Source organism: Cucurbita pepo, chromosome LG04 (assembly GCF_002806865.2).
Source record: "Cucurbita pepo subsp. pepo cultivar mu-cu-16 chromosome LG04, ASM280686v2, whole genome shotgun sequence".
Taxonomy (NCBI): domain Eukaryota; kingdom Viridiplantae; phylum Streptophyta; class Magnoliopsida; order Cucurbitales; family Cucurbitaceae; genus Cucurbita; species Cucurbita pepo.
The window spans coordinates 7057440-7075147 of NC_036641.1; the positions used below are offsets into that span (position 1 = coordinate 7057440).

A 17708-nucleotide genomic window follows, 5' to 3' on the forward strand; every position below is an offset into this window, starting at 1 on the left:
TTTGACAAAATAGGATGTTGGAAACATAATTTCACGAGATAAAATTCACTCATTTTTATAGGGTTGAGTAGATGACTCGATCACTTAGGTTTATAAACCATGCTATGGATTTAAACGTTCATAACAAAATAACACAAATGCATCTTCCCTCGTTTCAGTCCCATGACCATCATCATAACGTCATCATCTCTATAAGCCTTATTTTTATCTACAAAATAAGAGCAACATGAGACGGGAATAATTTAAGAAATAACTCAATATGCAATAATTGTATCTAACATGCCTAAATTATTAGGGCTTAGAAACTCTATGCTGAATTCTTTACTATTAATTTGGTTGGTTGGACGATTTATTTGAAGTATGAACGATGCATGCCCTTGTGGCCTTTGCCTTTGTGCGTGCAGAACCTTGTGATTGTTTGATGTCTATTTTATTATGTTATTGTTATGATGTGATCCGTATGCTCACTATGATATGAAGTTCGATATGCTATGTTATGTTGTAATTATATGATATACTATGTTATGGAATATCATATTTACATGAAATGATTAAATTATGTATGAAATGAACAAAGGTATAACTTGCATCATAGATACGTGCCACGGGTTTTTAAACTAGGAGGGCTTCATGCATCTTATATGTTCATGTGTATCGAGATACTTCCCCGCTATGATTAGTACGGACGTATACACTACGATATTATATTACAGTATTTATGTACACCATACCTACTATGCATGTTCTTTTTCTTCCGTGGCGTTCTACAGCGTGAACGTATGTCAATTGAAGGCCAGGTCCAGGGGTACATATACGAGCCCATGTGCGCGTACATGGGCCGCGTGTAGACAAGTACTACACATCCAATTTTGCTCGGACTGGAAGTAGATACCAATGCCATGTCATGGTGTTCTATGAAAGATAGGTCTCAAACACGATTGCATTTCTCAACCTCAATAGTAGGGTCACTTACTGAGTATTTCTTAAAATACTCAAACCACATGCTACTCTTATTCTGTAAGATAAAGGTAAGACACTCTTGCACAAATGACGACATTGCATTGACGGGACACAAGTTAGGATAGATACATTCATGTTATTTTTAGATCTTAGGTTAGATTAGGACATTGTTGTTTGTTTTCTGTCATATTGTTTAAAAACTGTAATAAGAATGTTTAAGTTCACGGTATCATTTATTAAATTTTTTTTTGCATGGAATAATCATCTCATGCATTTAGTGACAACGTTGTATTTAATAAGAAAATAAGGCCGTTACACGATCTATGAATGAAGATTCTCCAATTCGATCCCGATTTATTGTAACGGGGAATGAGTTGGTACCGAGCGCGGAGATGGGGAATTTATCTCTCACCCGTCCCACGCCATTGATATCTAGTTAGAACGATGAATAATCGTAAAAAAAAAAAAATAATAATAAAATTTATAGTATTAAAATTGATGAGGATGCATGGATGAGTCATGAAAGTGGATTATGATGCATATGGGCATGTCATGCATGCATGCCGCATCCCAACAAAATCCCCATTTCCCATTTTCTCCCTCTTCTCCTTCTTCGTCCTTCTTTCTCTCTCTTCAGTCTTCACCTTCTACGTTTAGGGTTTCTGGGTGTGGAACTCAGTCCACAGTGTTCTTAATTTTCTCGATTTGCGCTCAATAATCTCAATCCATGAGAGAAATCTAATCTCGTTTCAACTCGCATTCTCCTTCCGAGTCTGCTTTGCTCTGTTTTCTTTCTCAATCTCGTAGTTTTTTTTTTTTTTTTTTTTTTTTTTTTTTTTTTTTTTTTTTTTTTTTTTTTTTTTTTTTTTTTTTTTTTTTTTTTNTAATCTTCTGTAGCGTTGCGACTCGAACAGTATCTTAGATTATTAGCGGGGTTAATTCATGGCCAAGACTAAACCAGGGAAGAAAGATCTTGATTCATACACCATCAAAGGCACCAACAAAATTGTTCGACGTATTGTCTCTTTGGGAACAAACATGATTTTTGTTCTTCCTCTTGTTCTTTGTCTTCTTCTTTTGTTTTTGTGTTCAAAGCGACACTTAATTGGTTTGCATTTTCTGCAATTGCTTTTGGTTGCTTCTGGTGAGTGTTCATTGATTTTTGGAATTGCATTTCTGTGGTTGTTGCAGCTGGTGATTGTGTGTTAATGAGACCGTCCGACTCCGACAAGCCTCCATACGTTGCTCGTGTTGAGAAAATTGAAGCTGATCATCGCAACAATGTGAAGGTTCGGGTTCGGTGGTATTATCGGCCGGAAGAATCAATTGGAGGACGAAGGCAGTTCCATGGTGCTAAAGAGCTTTTTCTCTCGGACCATTTTGATGTTCAGAGTGCTCACACTATAGAGGGAAAATGCACGGTGCACTCTTTTAAAAATTATACCAAACTTGATAATGTTGGTGCAGAGGACTACTTTTGCAGATTCGAGTACAAGGCTGCCACTGGCGGTTTCACACCAGACCGTGTAGCTGTGTGAGTTCTATGGTGTACCTTGTTCCTTACATGTTTCTACTAGCAATCTCATGTTGGTAATTATATAAGAAAATTTGTGGTTTATCTGTGTTTTGGGTTCTTTTTTTTAATTGCAGGTATTGTAAATGTGAGATGCCATACAACCCAGATGACCTTATGGTTCAGTGTGAGGGATGCAAAGATTGGTAATCTCAACCTACTTTTGCAGCTATGTGCTTTGTTTCCTGCAAATTTAGAGAGGATAATCTGATGCTTGCTTGTTTTATAACTTCGTTATGTAGCTTTTGTTTGGAGATAGTGTCGTGTCGTTCGCCTGTTGCAGGCTATTATATGTCGGTTTTTCTTGGAATTTTAAAGATAGGCACTCTGTTCAATAACTTGTTGTGCCATTGTTAGGGTGATGCACCAAAATGTGAACAAGAATGTGGAGATGAAAAGCCTTGTTTTTTCGTCCTCTCTAAACTAACATATATGTTTTGCAGGTTTCATCCATCATGCATGGGAATGACCATTGACGAAGCAAAGAAGTTGGATAACTTTTTGTGTTCAGATTGTTCCTCAGAAAATGATGCGAAAAGGTCCTCGAATGCATTTCCAGTATCACCTTCTGCTGAGGCTAAGGTAAGGGATGTTGATTCATCTTTACATGTGAGCAATACTGCTAAAATCGTATGACTTATGATAAAATGTAGAGGAGCTGTACATCATTTGGATTTTATGGCAGAATTACTTGAGAACATTATGTGCCTCTTCTGGTGAAACCATTAGAAATTCAATAACTGGTAGCAAAGTGATGATGTTGGCAAGAAATGCCAATAAAAGAAATCTAACATTTTATGCTTTCACTAAATTTTATTATCATGGAGATTTTTTGTGTAGACTACTGAATTCTCGTTATGTGCTGGGCTGAAGTTTGAAGTCCTATTAGGGTAATTCTTGTACGCATTCTGTGAGATCCCACATCGGTTGGAGAGAAGCATTCTTTTAAGGATGCGGAAACCTACCCCTAGTAGATGCGTTTTAAAAACTTTGAGGGGAGCCTGAAAAGGAAAACTCAAAGAGGACAATATTTGTTAGTGGTGGGCTTGGGCCGTTACACATTCTATGAAACTTGCTCCGTGAAACTCGTTGCATAATATAGGTCTTGAACACAATTTGGTTTAGGTTGATTGATAACTTCATTTTAGTCGGTACTCCTTTGTCTCTAACTGGATAGTGGTACTGTATTTATGTTTATTTGGTTAGGTTGCAATCAATAAAATATGTAATGACACATAATTGAAGTTGAATAATTGATGTGCACTAGAAGGCACATTCAAACCTTTTGTTTTGCCTAGGAATACTCTTCCCTCCCGGACTTCCCTTTGTGCACGAGTAGTTCACATTTGGTGCTACATTTTCTTCTTGACGACTTTGGTTGTATTGGAGCTCTAAAGTTTGTCGTTTTTAAGCAACTCGGAGTCGACTATTGGAGCTCTAAAGTTACCATGTTGTTTTAAGTTTTTAAGCAACTCTTGACGACTTTGTTTTAAGTTTCTCTGAGTCGACTATTGGAACTCTGAGTCGGCTCTGAATTGAACATAGTGTAGTATTAGTGAACAACTGATTTGGGACAAGCCCCAATGTTTGTGTAAAAGGGTCAGAGGCAGTGTAACACACTGAATTTCTGTCTCGTGCTCTCTGGTTTTTATTTATTTTGAAAGGATTTAGGCAATGAAACAGAAATATGGATTCTCATGTTGAATTCTCATGCTAGGTGGAACCAAAGCGTCGGAAGAGATGATTGGCTGATGAAGGTTCATGGAAGTGACAAGGAGGTGCGATTTCCTGCGCCTTTAGTTTCTGTTAATGTTGATGTTGTGGAAATGTACAGTGAAGATAAGATATTGTGCTCGCACAAACCAGAGGTTCTTTTTTTTAAAACTACAATGTTCAAATACATTTACGTGTGCTAAACCAGCGGGGCAATACTGTGATCTGTGTTTGTAGTCGTGGCTGCACGATGCGAAAAACTGCGGTTAATTTATTTAAGTGCTTAACTTTGAGAAACATTTGCACGGAAGTAGAAAGACGTAGGACAGAAAGTGTCTGGATTTGTTGTAATTTGCTTAGTTCTGGCTTTTCTTCAGAGTATATTGAACTGTTCCAAGCTCCCCTTCATTATTATTTTTTCTAGTTTCGCCTTTTTGGTGAAGAGAAAGGACAATGATGGGTTGTTTGGAGCGAGCTCGGTCTAGCAGTGGCATCTTTTTACAGCCGCATCCATGAAAGAATGTTAGATTGCTGCTATGCTTCTTATATTGCAGGTGGTGCTTGGATCTTGAAGCCAGAAGAGTATGGAGGTTGGTTGGTTCGTCCATGGCAGCTATAAAGTGTTGCTAACTTTGTGATTTGTGTTTGGACAATGCACAAAAGCTTGCTCCTTCCTTCTGATCTGATCACATTGTTCCTCTTCTAGATAAGATTGGCCATGGTCATGAAGCATTTTCTAGGTAAAATGGTGCACTGGACAGATTTGATTATGTTGTTGACTTCCATTTCCAGGCAATGCAGCCGTTATATAGCCGCCATTGAGCTCTGAAATTCCTCACCAACTTTGATAGCACATTCTCATTCTCTATTTATGATCTCTCATCCCCAATTCTCACCATCCAAAGAAACTTGGTGAATATTCGAGTAAGAACATGAATTTAATTCGTTCTTCTATGGGTAAATTTTATATATACATTCATGTGCCTTTTATCTGTGTCCACGTTCTCTTTCTATTACTGATCTACTGGTAAACTCGAGACGACCCTTATCATCGGAATTAAGAAAAATGGTCGAAACTACCACAAATCTGGGAATTACTCTGTTCAGCTACAGCTTTATTCTAATCTAGTCTATCGTTTTAAACGTTATTATTAACCTCTGTTAGTCTATCAAACTATAAGAATAAAATGGGCTGAATTTGTAATTTAACCATAAGTCTCGAGTTGTAAATAAATAGCAATTGCCATTGTTTGGGAAGTATAAAATCGATACTAATACAATTAATCTTTCTATTAAGTTGATGTTAATGTATTAACAAAGAATGATCGATTACTCGACCTAAGAGGATACCCAGCATGGATTTGCATATACTGAAGGAAAAAAAAAAAAAAAAAAATGTTAAAGAAGAACATGAAGAACACACACTTGGGATCATTCCTTGAGAAGGGTCTCTAAGGCTTCAAAGAAGAGTGGATCCATATCAATGTTGGGAGTTTTGATGGCACATTTCAATCAACAAAGGGATTCCTCTGAGGAATTTTGTAGAGAAGTAGAAAACATCCTGGTTTGCATGCTTCCTTTTCGCAATGAAGAACATTTTCGTCGTAGCCAGTCGGTCGACAATGGCACAGAGAAGGTTGAACAGTTGAAGTGTGCATTCTACTGTTTCTATATCATTTTTTACCTCGAGAAAGTTCGTACGCTCCATTGTCCCATCCTCGGCGAAGAAAATGTTCATAGAAAATTTATCACGGAAGTAACCACACTGGCTGCTGATTGTTCTTCACAGCTACCTGCAGAAGTGAGATTGGAGGACCTTGAGACATGTTTTGGAACACAACCTCTGGATCAGTCGATAGGAGACGCCAATAGATATACGCACGATCACGCAAATCAGGATCATCCGTCTCCACAGTAGCATTATTCAGTAGCATTATTCAAAAGAGCCTGCAAAAGATTTAGCAATTGAAATCATGCTAGTTGAGATAATGAGCTGAATCATCTACTTTGATCCTTATTCTAGCAAAGGTACACTATAGTATAAGCATCTACGCCTGATCCAGCAGCCCCTTAAGGTACACTATATAAGCATCTACAGATCTGTGAGTTATAAGCGTCTACGCTTGATCGAACAGCTAAATTGGTATCGATCAGAGACAAAAAATAGAGCTGATTTGACTCGACACAACCTACCATGCACTGGTAGGTCTCAACGTGATAATCTGGTTGATACATATACTCAATTGACATTAAATTTACGATTTCAAAAGTCGATTGTCTGATCCCCATCTAAGAAATAATTCATGAAAAATAAAATCTCTTCATCTTTTGATCTCAACAATTAAAATGAAGATCCCGAAGGAACTCGTAGACTCTGAAGTTACAACAACCGAGTTTCTAATCGAATATCCAGTTAAATGCCAATTCAACATTGTTACATTGCTGTTCATGCAAATCTGCCTCTCCAAGCATAATCTTCCAAAGGATTTCAAGAATCATAACAACAAGGAGAGAGCCTCTAAGAAGCTACTGATTTGGGGCAAGCCATGAGCACAAACTGCAAGAAAATGTTCATGAAACATATTTCCAGCAAAAAGAGAACTGAGGGCAGTCTAGAAACAAGAAACTGAAACTTTTCGTGGGTGATGCAACGACTAGTAGTCATCACCATATGCTTTGAAACAGTAACGCTCTTGATACGGTCCATTGAAAAAAAGGTCAGCTTCGAACCACTTTGGGTAACGAACGAGGTCACCAGCCACGAAACTCATGTACTGCTTGCTCCCCTCAGGAACTACTCTCACTTCACCTTCCTCAATGTAAACCAGTTGATCTGCTTGCCAGTCCCATGGCAATTTGCACTTCCCTGTCTTCCATGTCGACCACCTCGAAATTCCTAGCTGGGAAAGCCGTTCCTCTGATACCTTACGTTCAACTCTCACATTGTATAACTCCTCAAGAGGTTTCTCTATGCGCATAGCCCTAATTTTGAGAGATCCCTTGATGGTAGAATTCAACTTTGTATGGTTCTTGCTCCCTATATTCACACGGAATGTCGCCATTGTAGGAGCAGCAAGCATACTCGCCATGCTTGACACTATATAAATACTACCTTCAAGAAAAGTTAAAGAAGCCCAAGTGGTTGTTCTGAAGATCTGCAAGGATCAATACAAATTTTGAGGTGTTAAAGTGTTCCACATGTAGAAGCTACCAAAATTACTCCAAAACCTTAACTATTTACTTAATTTGTAAGCTCATTTGCACTTGGGCTCTCTCAGTCTTCGTGAATTTTCTCTGTTCTATTTCTGGGTATTCATACAGAATTTCTAACATCTAATTGATCCTTTATGGTGTCATTCCAGACCGACGAAACTTTCATTATTGATAGTTAAAGTAAAAAATCTCCAACAACCAGGTTTAAGAAAGGCAGTCACAATCCTAGAGAGACGTGTTTTTATATGAATCAGTGCATTGATGAACAAATTTTCCCACCGGAAATTTCTTCAGTTGCATCAGATTCCACTAAAATAACCACACAAGTTCAATCTCAAGTAAGCAGAAATGGCTATTTCCCATCACCGAAAATTCTCCTTCTCCTACGATTCCCCCAAACCAAAACCATAGAGAGTTTAAAGAATGCATATAAGAATCAATATCAAACTGAATCGGCACAGAAAAATTAGTTGCGGAGAAAAAGAAATTCACAAGGAACTATCCTGGATTCTAAGAATTCCAAAGATGGATAAAATCCTCCACCCGGAGAAACGGGAAACTTAATCCATCAATGGAACATACTCCAAAACTCCAACTCCATCAATTGCTAGATTACCAACGCAGGTAAGATAACAAACTAGTGTAATCAGAAACATAAAGAAAATTTGGATAATTACCTGCGAATTTGAAGAAATGAAGACGATTCAAGTTACAGGGTCGAAGCAATCCCTAAAACCCTCGAGCGAAGGTTTATCCAATTCGACAGAATGGCTCAGCTTTTCCACGTCAGTGGCGGGAAGTTTTCACCGGAAACCGGGACTACCAGTTTCCAAATTATTTCTAGAAATCCTTTTTTTAAAATAATGTGTTTATAGGATTAATTTTAAAAATTAAAAATAAATAATAAATAATTATCACTAGTCTAATAAATTTTTAAAATTTTGATTTATTAAATATTTTTTAAAATTACACAAAATTAAAAGATTATAATTATAAAATTAAAAGTTTAATTAATAGACCATCTTCTAATTCCACAGCCATGGTCTTTGTTCATCTCAGACCGCACAATCTTTGGCCTGCGAACACCAAAAGGAAGATCGTTGTTTCATAGACCAAGAGTAGGCGAGCCCCATAACCCAGGTAACCCTTCTCGAACCCAAGAATTCAAGAGTAGTCGCCTCTTCTCGAACCCAGGTAACCCTTCTGCTCGATTACATTATTTCTGATAGAGAGGGGAACGAAGTATTCTTTATAAGGATGTGGAAACCTCTCCCTAACACTCTGTTTTAAACCCCACGAGTGAAAGTCCAGAAGGAAAAGCCTAAAGAGAATAATATATACTCGCAGTTGGCTTGGGGTGTGACAAATGGTATTAGAGCTAGACACTGAGTAGTGTTCCACGAGACCCAAAGGGGGTGGATTGTGAGATCCTGTTAGGAATCACGACTCTCCACAATGGTATGATATTGTCCACTTTGAGCATAAGCTCTCGTGGCCTTGCTTTGGGCTTCCCCAAAAGGCCTGGGGATAGTATTCCTATCTTATAAACCCATGGTCTTCCACTAAATTAACCAATGTAGGACTCACTCCCAATAATCCTCAACAGATCCCACATCGAAGGGAGAAAGGAACGAGTACTAGCGAGGACACTAAGCCCCGAAAGAGGAATTGTGTGATCCACATCGGTTGGAGAGGGGAACGAAACATTTTTTTTTATAAGAGTGTGGAAAGCTCTCCTTAACAGACGAGTTTTAAAACCTTGAGGGAAAGCTCAAAAGGGAAAGACAAAGAGGACAATATTTACTAACGGTGGATTCGAGCGGTGTATAGAGATGGTTTAAATTAAACAAGTACGAGAAAGAGACAAGAACATGGGACGTCTTATATTTTCAACCTCAGGCATAAAATCAACATGGAACATCTATATAAACTTAGCTAGCAAGCAGTGGCATTCTACACTTGTCATTTACAGACATACAAGATAAACAACAGAAGGTCAAGAAAAATTATACAGTTCAGTTGGGAGTCTTAGAACCCAAAATCTTTGAGAGTTCCTTTATGAGAGGCTTCTCTTTGATATCTTCATTTCTGTCCACATGCCATTTCTTCGACATATCATCAGCCTAAAACTCGAAAAACAACCCTGGTTAGATAACGAACACGCAACAGGGGAGAGTGCTGTGTGGATCACAAATGATAATGACATACCCAGACTTTGAGGGGAGCTAGTTGCTCTCTAACCATCCCTATCTTTGGTTCAATCATGCTTCTTCCTTTTTGTTGAATCTCATCGGCCTGCGAAAACGACGTTTCCACGACCCGAGTTTAATGGAAATATATGTGCATATACGAAGATTATGAAGAGATAAGAGGTTGAATCCATGTTTACATTGTTGAGGTCTAGCTTGGACATGGTGAACCCAAAGATGAAGGTGGAGCCACCAAAGACAAGCGCAGTAGATACACCAAATGCCTTTCCAACTACATGGGAAACCAAAGCTCTACTGATTAGGATGAGAGATAGAGAAACAGAGTTGTTTCATTTGGAGGGTTACCATTTGTAAGGCCTTCAGCAGCAGCCTTCAACTTCTTAGGATTAATAGAGGTGTGCTTGTCGGTTCTTAAGTCGTTAGCTGTTGAGGCCACTACTGAGTTTTCATATTGGGGCAATTCCCACCTGAAGATAAGAGAAAAAGGTTGTTGTTATCGAATTCTTTAGATAATGACACTGGGAAGCATTGAACTTAGTTGTGTCCCACAGCCACCAAAACTCTCCTATCTTCCTCAAAGCCATACCAGTAAGTGTTACGAACTGTGAGTTCCCGTATTGGTTGGGAGGAGAACGAAACATTCTTTATAAGGGTGTGGAAACCTTTTCCTAGCCGACGCGTTTTAAAACTTTTGGGGAAAGTCCAGAAGGGAAAGCTCAAAGAAGACAATATTTGCTAGTGGTGGGCTTGAGCTGTTACAAATGGTATAAGAGTCAGACATCAGGTGATATGCTAGCGAGGAGGTTGAGCCCCAAAGGGGGTGAACATGAGGCGGTGTGCCAACGAAGAGGCTGAACTCCAAAGAGGGAGTGGACATAAGTCGGTGTGCCAGCAAAGACATTGAGCCCCAAAAGGGGTGGATTGGGGGGTCCCACATTGATTGGAGAAGGGAACGAGTACCAGCGAGTACGCTAGGTCCCGAAGGGGGTGAATGGTGAGATCCCACATCAGTTAGGGAAGAGAACGAAACATTCTTTATAAGGGTACGAAGATCGCTCTCTAGTAGACATGTTTTAAAACAATGAGGGGAAAGCTCTCTGCTAGCGATGGAATTGTGTTGTTACAAATGATATCAGAGCCATAAATCCAAACACCGGGCGATGTTTCAACGAGGAGGTTGAGCTTTGAAGGGGGAGTGGACACGAGGTGGTGTGTCAGCAAGGACGTTGGGCCCTAAAGAAGGGTGGATTGGAGGATCCCACATCGATTGGAGAAGGGAACGAGTGTCAACGAGGATGTTGAGGCTCGAAGAGAGTAGATGGTGCGATCCCACCTCAGAATCATTATAGGATTGACATCCTGCTTCAATAACCACAACTCAAAACGCACTACCTATTAGACAAACCAGGAATCAGACAACAAAAGATACAGAAGAATCCAGCGCCACCTACTGTATGTTCAATTCAAAGTAAATGGCTATACAGAGTCCCAGAAACCAAATTTTTTCTCAATATCCAGAACAAATGAAGCAAATAAATCCAGTTCATTCAATCAAAGCTTAAACCCTAATCCACTTCAGAAACGAACCTTTTGGGGCCGAACGTAACCTGGGGAAGTGAGAGAAAAGCCCTAAGAGGGTTCAGAGCATCCAAAGATACAGACCGATAATTAGGGTTAGAAGGAAGAACCCATTTCGAAGTAGAGAAGGATCCATTGGAGTTCACCGATTCCTCCCTGAAGATTTTAGATGGCAGAGAGTGCCTCAAAACCTCTGGAAGAATGTCGGCTTGAGATTCACCGTCCGGTGGTTTCCGGGCCGAAGACGGTGGTTGTGCCGGTGGTTTCTGGGCGGCGTTCTTCTGAGCAAGGCGGCCGACCGCTTGTTTCGATTCCTGAATGAAGTATGCCGCCTCCTTCCCGGCCAATCTTCCGGCCAAAAAACTCATCGTTCCCTCTTTTGCGTGTGCTAATTTTTCAAATTTCCGTTGGTCTAATGGCGGGTGATGTGGCAGTACAGCTGTATTTATAGTATTCTAATTTATTTATTTATTGTTAAATTTACGTTTTTAGTCCTCATGGATTTTTTTTAATCTTTTTAAATGATAATATTAAAAAAAATAATTGCATTATGTAAATAAAAGTATTTATTAATTATTAATTATTAATTTAATATTTATATTTATTTTAAAGATTATTACATATTTGTTTAATACTCGTTTTCTCTCTCTAAAATGTCAATAAATAAAAATAAAAATAAAAGGAAAAAGCTTAATGGTCAATATTAACACCTATTAATTAATTAATTAATTAATTAATAATTAAAATGTTGAAAAGTCCAAATTTGTTCTTCTTGGAGGACAAGCACCACAAAAATATCTCATCTTTTCTTGGGCTTGAAGATGAAGATTACCGTAATGTTTTTTTTTTTTATTTTAATAAAAAAATTATATATTCAAAGAAAAAATGGAGGTTTTTTATTTTTTATTTTGTCGTAAAAAAATAGAAATATGTAAGAGAGCAGTGAAAATTTAATAGGGATGTTCATGTGACTCAAGAATCCGACAAACCTCGACCAACTAATTCAAACCATCAAGGTTGATTTGGGTTAGATTTCTGTTTCGGATAGGTTTGTGAATTATCCGTTTTTTGATCAGACAACTTATAAATAGGGTTGCAACCTAACTCAACCTTACCCTACTTTTAAGATATTTTGAGTGTGTGACTGATGTTAGTGATGTGTTGTGACTCGTTAATATTAGATATTTGAGTTTTATAAGATTTTAGTTATTAACGTAAATGTATTGTAAATAAGTATAATTTTTTACAAATAATTTTTTTAAAAAAAGAACAACCCGACAATCTAATTCAACCTAACTCTCTATTTTTCGAGTCGGGTTGGGTTGTAAATATGTCAACTTTTAGTTATTAGGTTTAACTTTAGTGTCGAAAGCTGGAGGCTTGAAGATGATTAGATATACTGTCCTAGTCTCAACTATAAACGATATTGATCAGCGATTGACGAATGTTAACACTTCATGAACAGGATCGTGAAGAATACGATCGCAAGGCTGAAAGTTAAACGAAAGTTACTTATTAACAAAACCCGAAAAGGATTTGGTGAAAGATTGAAAAAGGATCTTATAATGGCATTCCCTCATTTGACTTATGGGTACAAAAAGATGATAAAATTCTATTCAACCACACAATAATTTGCTCGAATGAGTTGAGTTTTACATGCGCGCATATACACACATCCTCAACACAAAAAGAAGAGGAGAAAAGCCTGGTTGTGGACCATTCCCACCACTTCCACCACTTCACTCACTAAATTCCGACTCTAAACTCGAGATTATTCCTTTCAATCTTATAGATAAAGTAGATATTGTTCGTTTTGACTCGTTACATATCGTCATCAGCCTCATGATTTTAAAATGCATCTATTAGTGAAAGGTTTCCACACCCTTATAAGGGATGCTTCGTTCTTCTCTCCAACCGATGTGAGATCTCACATAACGTCGACAAATGACGAAACCAAATGACCCTTTATTAGTAAAGTTGATTACTCGTCAACTACTGATGTGGGATCTTACAAGGAATGCTTCGCTTTTCTCTCCAACCGATGTGGAATCTCACACAACGTCAGCTACTAAATCACCAAGAAATGACGAAACCAAATGACCCTTTTATTAGTAAAGTTGATTACTCGTCAAACATGTCGTTCTCGACTAATTTTGCACTACGAGATGCAAGAGAGAGAAATTAGGGTTTCGGGTTTCGGGTTTAAGTTCTCGAATCTATTAAATGAGCTCTATTGTCATACCTAAGGCTTCAACCTTAGCCTAGTTTTATAGCTTTTAATGACAAAGTTGATGTCTTTGATATATGAAGGCTTTAAGCTTAGCCCTATTTTGGTAACCTTAATGAAAAAGCTGAGATCTTTTAGAGATTCATACGCCCAACATACATTTTATTCCCTCTGAACCATCGATGGCTATGATTATGGATGAAGAAGATGGGTATTTAATTGCATGGTTGTTGTGGGAAATTAAGGGTATTCAATTTCAGCATTAAAAGTTGCAGGTTTTCTTACATTAATGGCGGATTGGGAAATCGCTAAATAAACCCTCGGGTTCATAACTAGTTGCGTAAGACAACAATTACTGTAACAGTCCAAGCTCACCGCCAGTAGATATATGTTTGCTTTGGCTTATTACGTATCATTGTCAGTCTCACAATTTTAAAACATGTCAGGGAAAGGTTTCCACCCCCTTGTAAGGAATACTTAGTTCCCCTGTTCAACCGATATGAGATCTCACCATCCATCCTTCTTGAAGGTCAGCGTCCTCGTTGGCACACCACTCAATATCTGACTCTATACTATTTGTAACAGCCCATTACATATCATCCACTTTGACCCATTATATATCGTCATTGCCCTCACGGTTTTGAAACCCTTTTGTTAGGGTGAGGTTTCCACACCGTGAGATCCCATATTAGAGAGAGCAACAAAACATTTTTTTACAAGGGTGTGAAAACCTCTCCCTAACAGACGAGTTTTTATAACAGTGAGACTGACGGTGATATGTAACGGATCAAAGCAGACAATGTTTACTAACCGTAGGCTTGAGCTATTATGATTACATTCAAAAGTCAATGGTTCGATCGATCTCGAGAGTTTAACGAACATGCATGGCTCGACTTTATGTTACTTTTTTTTTACCATTTGAAGAGAAAGAAAGATGAGATAGCTTGAGAAAGACATTTTCTACATGCAATCACGATGATGATGTTAAAGAGTAATAATTCCACGTAAGTAAAGCAGGAAGAGTTATAATTATAATGATGAAAATTTCTCTATTTATTTAATATACAAAAATAATAATAATAATAATACAAAAATTTTCTACATGGGTTTTCTTACAAATTTTTTTATAGATTAATATCTATCAAGAAAATAATTTTTAAAAATTAAAAAAAAAATTAATACTTTTAATTTGAGAAGCTTGTGAAATAATCATCACCGTTTGTTGTGTAGAGGATTCGAACCTGTGGGGACTCTTCGCTTCTGATCTTCGAAGTCTATGGGTTTGGTTGTCGACGGCGAAGATGGCCGGAAAGTCACTTGTTTTCTCAACGAAATCCTTGGCCGGACGGCGGCGGATGCGGCGGTGGTGGCGGTGGTGGCGGTGGCGGCGGTGGTCGGAGTGAGGAGGAGAAGAAGAATGGCGAGGAGGAGGCGGAGGTGGAAATGAGTCATGTTAGAAAAATGGTGAAATAAAAATGTTTGAATTTTCAGCCGTCCAGATTTGTGATATATAAGACCAGTGAGGGGGGTTTTGTTCCGGTGTATACGTAAACATTTAAAATTTGTTTTTGACTGATCTCAGCCGTTGAATGGAGTTTTGATGAGTTAATCTGGACCGTGGAAATTGGGGGTTTGGTTTGAGAGACATGATGTGGGGTCACATCATTGAATTGTGAAGCGACATGTAGAGGATTAAACACTCACTGACTAACATGAAAAAGTAAATCGAAAGGAAGGAAGCGGAAAAAGACGAAAATACCCTTGTTTTAGGAGTAAAATTACGAGGTCTTGCCATTTGATTTAACGTGAGGAATCAAGACGGATGGGAGGTAGTTTAGTCATTAAAAAAAAAAAGGAAAAAAGTCAAAGATTTGATATGCCAACACACTTGATTAAGGGGGAAATTAATCAAACACATGATGATCGCTAAGCCGATGCTTATATTCTAAAACACCGTCGGTTAATTTTTTTATAATAAAGAAAGTAACGTTGAATCATCGAGCTAATTCTGTATCCATTGATTACGTTATTAACATTCACTGAATGTCATTGAATGTTCCGAAATTGCACGTATTTCAGCTCGTAACGATTGATTATGTAGTGATTGAATCTGTACATCGTACCCGACGCACTGTTAAACGAGCGTCATACGAAATTTTCAAGAACCCTACATGTTTGGTTAGGCACAAGTGCTCAATTAAAAACATACTCGTCTCAGAAGGTTAAACCACCGATTTCTTATGGTTTACGTATCTTATTATGGAAACCCCATTTTCTCTCGAACACGAGTTACACTAAAAAAGGTAACACATCCTAACCCTAAATTCACATTCGAGTCCAGCTTCGTATGATATAGCCTTAGTACATAATTTGTGTTTAGTTTCGATTTAGACCTTATGGTAGTCCAACCTAAACGAAAGAAAATAGAACGGAGCCGATAGAGGGTAAAATGGTAATTTGAGGAGCATGAAGGCGATGCCACGTGGAGAGCAGGCATTGGTTGACCAAGGTTTTAGTAAAAAGGTGGAAAGAAAACTGAAGTGGTTCAGAAACCTTGGTTCCCATTTTGGTTAGTGGGTTTATTGAGTACTTTCGTACCCTAAATGATTCCTTTGTTGAACTTAAAAAATCCCTCCAAAAAGTTGAATATTCTTTTTACATATTTTAATATATTGCCCAAAATAAAATTAAATAAAAACACACATCTTTTTCGAACGTACGGAACTGAAGGTAGCATTCTACTGATGTTAAGTCATGGACGGGTTCCTTTAGCTCTTTCTGTACACCCACATCGAAGATGGACTGAACTGTCTCACGATGTTCTAAACTTAGCTCACGTACCGCTTTAATGGGCGAACAACCCAACTCTTGAAATATATATAAGTTTAGTTTTGATTTTGGAGGACACGTTTGTGCAAATATAATGTATTAAGATTTTGACGTTTTGGAATTTCTCTTAACCGCTTAAAACGTTTGTCAAAACTTGGGCTAGGTCCCGTTCTTGAAAAAAGATTTTAGAAAATGGGAAAAGAGAAAGTTTTAGAAAACGTTTGGAAATCGATTTAAGAAAATAATGTCATAGACTAGCAAGCAAACAAGCAACAACCACGATTTCAATAGCGTATAATCTGAATAGGAAGAATTGATGACTTTAGAATTATTAGAACGTAAGTTCGACTCGAACACGGAAAAATGGAAGTTTGAGAGAAGGAAGTGTAATAATGAACAAGTTGAGAAAAGGGCAACGGTTTGGAAAAAAAAAGTTGAGATCTTTGACCATTATGAACCTTTAGGGTTGAGTAAAGTGGAAGTTGGTCGTGGATGATCAATAATCGTGATGGATGATTATTCACGGTTCAATATTTTTCATACCGTCAGTCCAATTCACGAGTCAGATTGGTCTTTCTTTCAAAGAAAAAGAGATAAAGAAGATCGGTTTTTTACTCATGTTGAATACCCCACGAACGAGGTGATCAATCCCGATTTGAATTTGAATGTTCAAGCATGCAACTTCCCGAACACGAATTTCAAAATAACGAGGCTCGGGATTCTCAAAAGTAGAAACATTGTAGTTTTATTCAATGAAACCCTAATAACGATGACTATAAATGAAAACGCTAATTTGATTGATATTCAAATCATCGTTCTAAATAGAAAAAGACGAAAATACCCTCACTTTAAACAACAATTTACTTCTTATTCTTCGTTTGAAATGGTCAAAGTGGAAAGTTCTTTTCTTTCATAAACATTGCCGACATAATGAAAGTTGAAATTAATGCATTTCAATCTAGAAGAGAATTAATTTTTGTTTAATTAAAAGAAAATTATTATAATTAAAATTATAAACGAGTTGATAAAATATGGAACGATGAAAATCCGAGCATTTAACTGTTTGACCGAATATATATATATATCTTATATAAATTTCATGAAAACTTAGGTCAAACCCACGTGACAAAATATGTGGTACGAAGTTTTCTTGAGTTGACCTCGTGAGAGCTCACAAGTTAAAGAACTCTCTAAAATTGTTGTGTTTAGTTCTAATGGAGTTGAGTACTTATGGCCCTCGATGGAATCCTTGCTACCGTGTTCGATATGGATCTGCTGAGAGACGACAAGAAACTTTATAAAGATTGGTACTTATTTTATTATCGAGATATTTAATATTATTTTAACTCAACTCTATACGATTTCAGTCTAAGTACTAACTTAAGCATCAAAGCATGTTATGCAT

The 17708-nt window shown here is 37.7% G+C and overlaps 3 protein-coding genes across 3 annotated transcripts; 1 reads left to right on the forward strand and 2 right to left on the reverse strand.

Annotated features, from left to right (window-relative positions):
* Positions 1–1556: 1556 nt before the first annotated feature.
* Positions 1557–5196, forward strand: LOC111793328 (chromatin remodeling protein EBS-like). Its single transcript, XM_023675167.1, has 6 exons — positions 1557–1975; positions 2152–2494; positions 2611–2679; positions 2977–3115; positions 4251–4311; positions 4801–5196. The coding sequence occupies exons 1-5, from the start codon at positions 1903–1905 to the stop codon at positions 4275–4277; spliced, it is 651 nt and encodes a 216-aa protein (XP_023530935.1). The 5' UTR covers positions 1557–1902; the 3' UTR covers positions 4278–4311; positions 4801–5196.
* A 1350-nt stretch (positions 5197–6546) lies between these two features.
* On the reverse strand, positions 6547–8233 carry LOC111793329. Its single transcript, XM_023675168.1, has 2 exons — positions 8137–8233; positions 6547–7401 (listed from the first exon to the last, which is right to left on the reverse strand). The coding sequence occupies exon 2, from the start codon at positions 7333–7335 to the stop codon at positions 6901–6903; it is 435 nt and encodes a 144-aa protein (XP_023530936.1). The 5' UTR covers positions 7336–7401; positions 8137–8233; the 3' UTR covers positions 6547–6900.
* A 1093-nt stretch (positions 8234–9326) lies between these two features.
* On the reverse strand, positions 9327–11646 carry LOC111793948. Its single transcript, XM_023676033.1, has 5 exons — positions 11257–11646; positions 10015–10136; positions 9849–9940; positions 9668–9754; positions 9327–9582 (listed from the first exon to the last, which is right to left on the reverse strand). Exons 1-5 carry the CDS (start codon positions 11613–11615, stop codon positions 9475–9477), a joined length of 768 nt encoding a protein of 255 aa, XP_023531801.1. The 5' UTR covers positions 11616–11646; the 3' UTR covers positions 9327–9474.
* Between the last annotated feature and the right edge of the window lie 6062 nt (positions 11647–17708).

Excerpts from the sequence above, each read along its gene's own strand:
- LOC111793328 (XM_023675167.1), top strand. The coding sequence starts at position 1,903 with ATGGCCAAGACTAAACCAGGGAAGAAAGATCTTGATTCATACACCATC. Across the intron at positions 2,495-2,610 it reads ACACCAGACCGTGTAGCTGT|GTATTGTAAATGTGAGATGC; the intron begins GTGAGTTCTATG and ends TTTTAATTGCAG. Across the intron at positions 3,116-4,250 it reads CACCTTCTGCTGAGGCTAAG|GTGGAACCAAAGCGTCGGAA; the intron begins GTAAGGGATGTT and ends TTCTCATGCTAG.
- LOC111793329 (XM_023675168.1), bottom strand. The coding sequence starts at position 7,335 with ATGGCGAGTATGCTTGCTGCTCCTACAATGGCGACATTCCGTGTGAAT.
- LOC111793948 (XM_023676033.1), bottom strand. The coding sequence starts at position 11,615 with ATGAGTTTTTTGGCCGGAAGATTGGCCGGGAAGGAGGCGGCATACTTC. Across the intron at positions 10,137-11,256 it reads GTTACGTTCGGCCCCAAAAG|GTGGGAATTGCCCCAATATG; the intron begins GTTCGTTTCTGA and ends TCTTATCTTCAG. Across the intron at positions 9,583-9,667 it reads TAGCTCCCCTCAAAGTCTGG|GCTGATGATATGTCGAAGAA; the intron begins GTATGTCATTAT and ends TTCGAGTTTTAG.